The 1,000-nt window shown below is 60.4% G+C and overlaps 1 protein-coding gene across 1 annotated transcript in view; it reads left to right on the top strand.

Annotated features, from left to right (window-relative positions):
* EMH_0006340 (uncharacterized protein) overlaps positions 1–1,000 on the top strand; it is a gene marked incomplete at both ends in the record, with an annotated part of 7,130 nt that overhangs the window by 4,246 nt on the left and 1,884 nt on the right. The window contains one exon of the mRNA XM_013497541.1: positions 240–867. Within this exon, the coding sequence (XP_013352995.1) occupies positions 240–867 (628 nt within the window). The remainder of the gene's footprint in view (positions 1–239; positions 868–1,000) is intronic.

Raw genomic sequence — 1,000 nt, 5'->3', positions numbered from 1 at the left:
GCTGCTGCTGCTGCTGCTGCTGCTGCTGCTGCTATTTCTGGTGCTGCTGCTATAGTTGCTGCTGGTATTCCTTCTGCTGCTGCTTCTCTTCGTGCTGCTGCTGCTGTGGCTGTTGTTGCTTTTGCTTTTGCTGCTGCTGGTGTTGCTGCTGCTGCTGGTGTTGCAGTGTCTCGTTGGTTGTGTGTATATGTTTCTTCTGTTGGTGGGGTTGGTGTTTATTTGCTGCTGCTGCTGCTCAGGTGCTGCAGCGGGGACTGGTGGCTCTAGAAGCATGCGAGGCGTCTCTGTCTCTGCGTGCTGCGGTGTCTGTACACCTCACCGTGTCTCCGTCTGGTGCTGCATCTGTGGGGTTGCTGCCTTGTCCCCTCAGCGAGTTGTCTGCTGCTGCTCCTGCTGCTGCTGCTGCTGCTGCAGCAGCAGCAGCAGGTCCCTGCATCAGCTGCGCATCTGTGGCGCCCCTCGCTGGACTGCCGCTGGGACTGCTGTCCCCTGCTGCAGCAGCAACAGCAGCAACAGCAGCAACAGCAGCAGCAGCAGGAGCAGCAGGAGATGTTCTGCTGCTAACTGGTGGTTCTGTTGCTGCTGCTGTCTCCTTGAGGGGCAGCAGCTTCTGCTGCCTCTCCGCCCGGGAGCTGGGGTATGAGGCCTCAGCAGCGCATGCAGCGAGGCTGGACATAGTAGACCCTGCATGCGCTGCAGCAGCAGAAGAACCTCTAGCTGCTGCTGCTGCTGCTGCTGCTGCTGCTCCTGCTGCTGCTGCTGCTGTCTCCGTTGCTCTTGCTGCTGTGGGGCTGTTCGACGAGGGCGCCGTCCGTCTCCTTTCGCTGCCCGCCCTGGAGCCCCTGCTGCTCCTTGATGCATGCAAGGGTGAGAGCTCTTGCTGCTGCTGCTGCTGCTGCTGCTGCTGCTGCTGCTGTTGCTGCTGCTGCTGCTGTTACGCCTGCTCATGTTGCTGGTGTATGCATTTCTGGGGGCATTATGGGGTCCCTTTGGCGCCGTG

This window comes from Eimeria mitis, genomic scaffold (genome assembly GCF_000499745.2).
Source record: "Eimeria mitis Houghton genomic scaffold, Emh_scaff274, whole genome shotgun sequence".
Lineage (NCBI taxonomy): Eukaryota > Apicomplexa > Conoidasida > Eucoccidiorida > Eimeriidae > Eimeria > Eimeria mitis.
The sequence above is the reverse complement of the archived record's forward strand: the minus strand, read 5'-3'. Positions and strand labels throughout refer to the sequence as shown.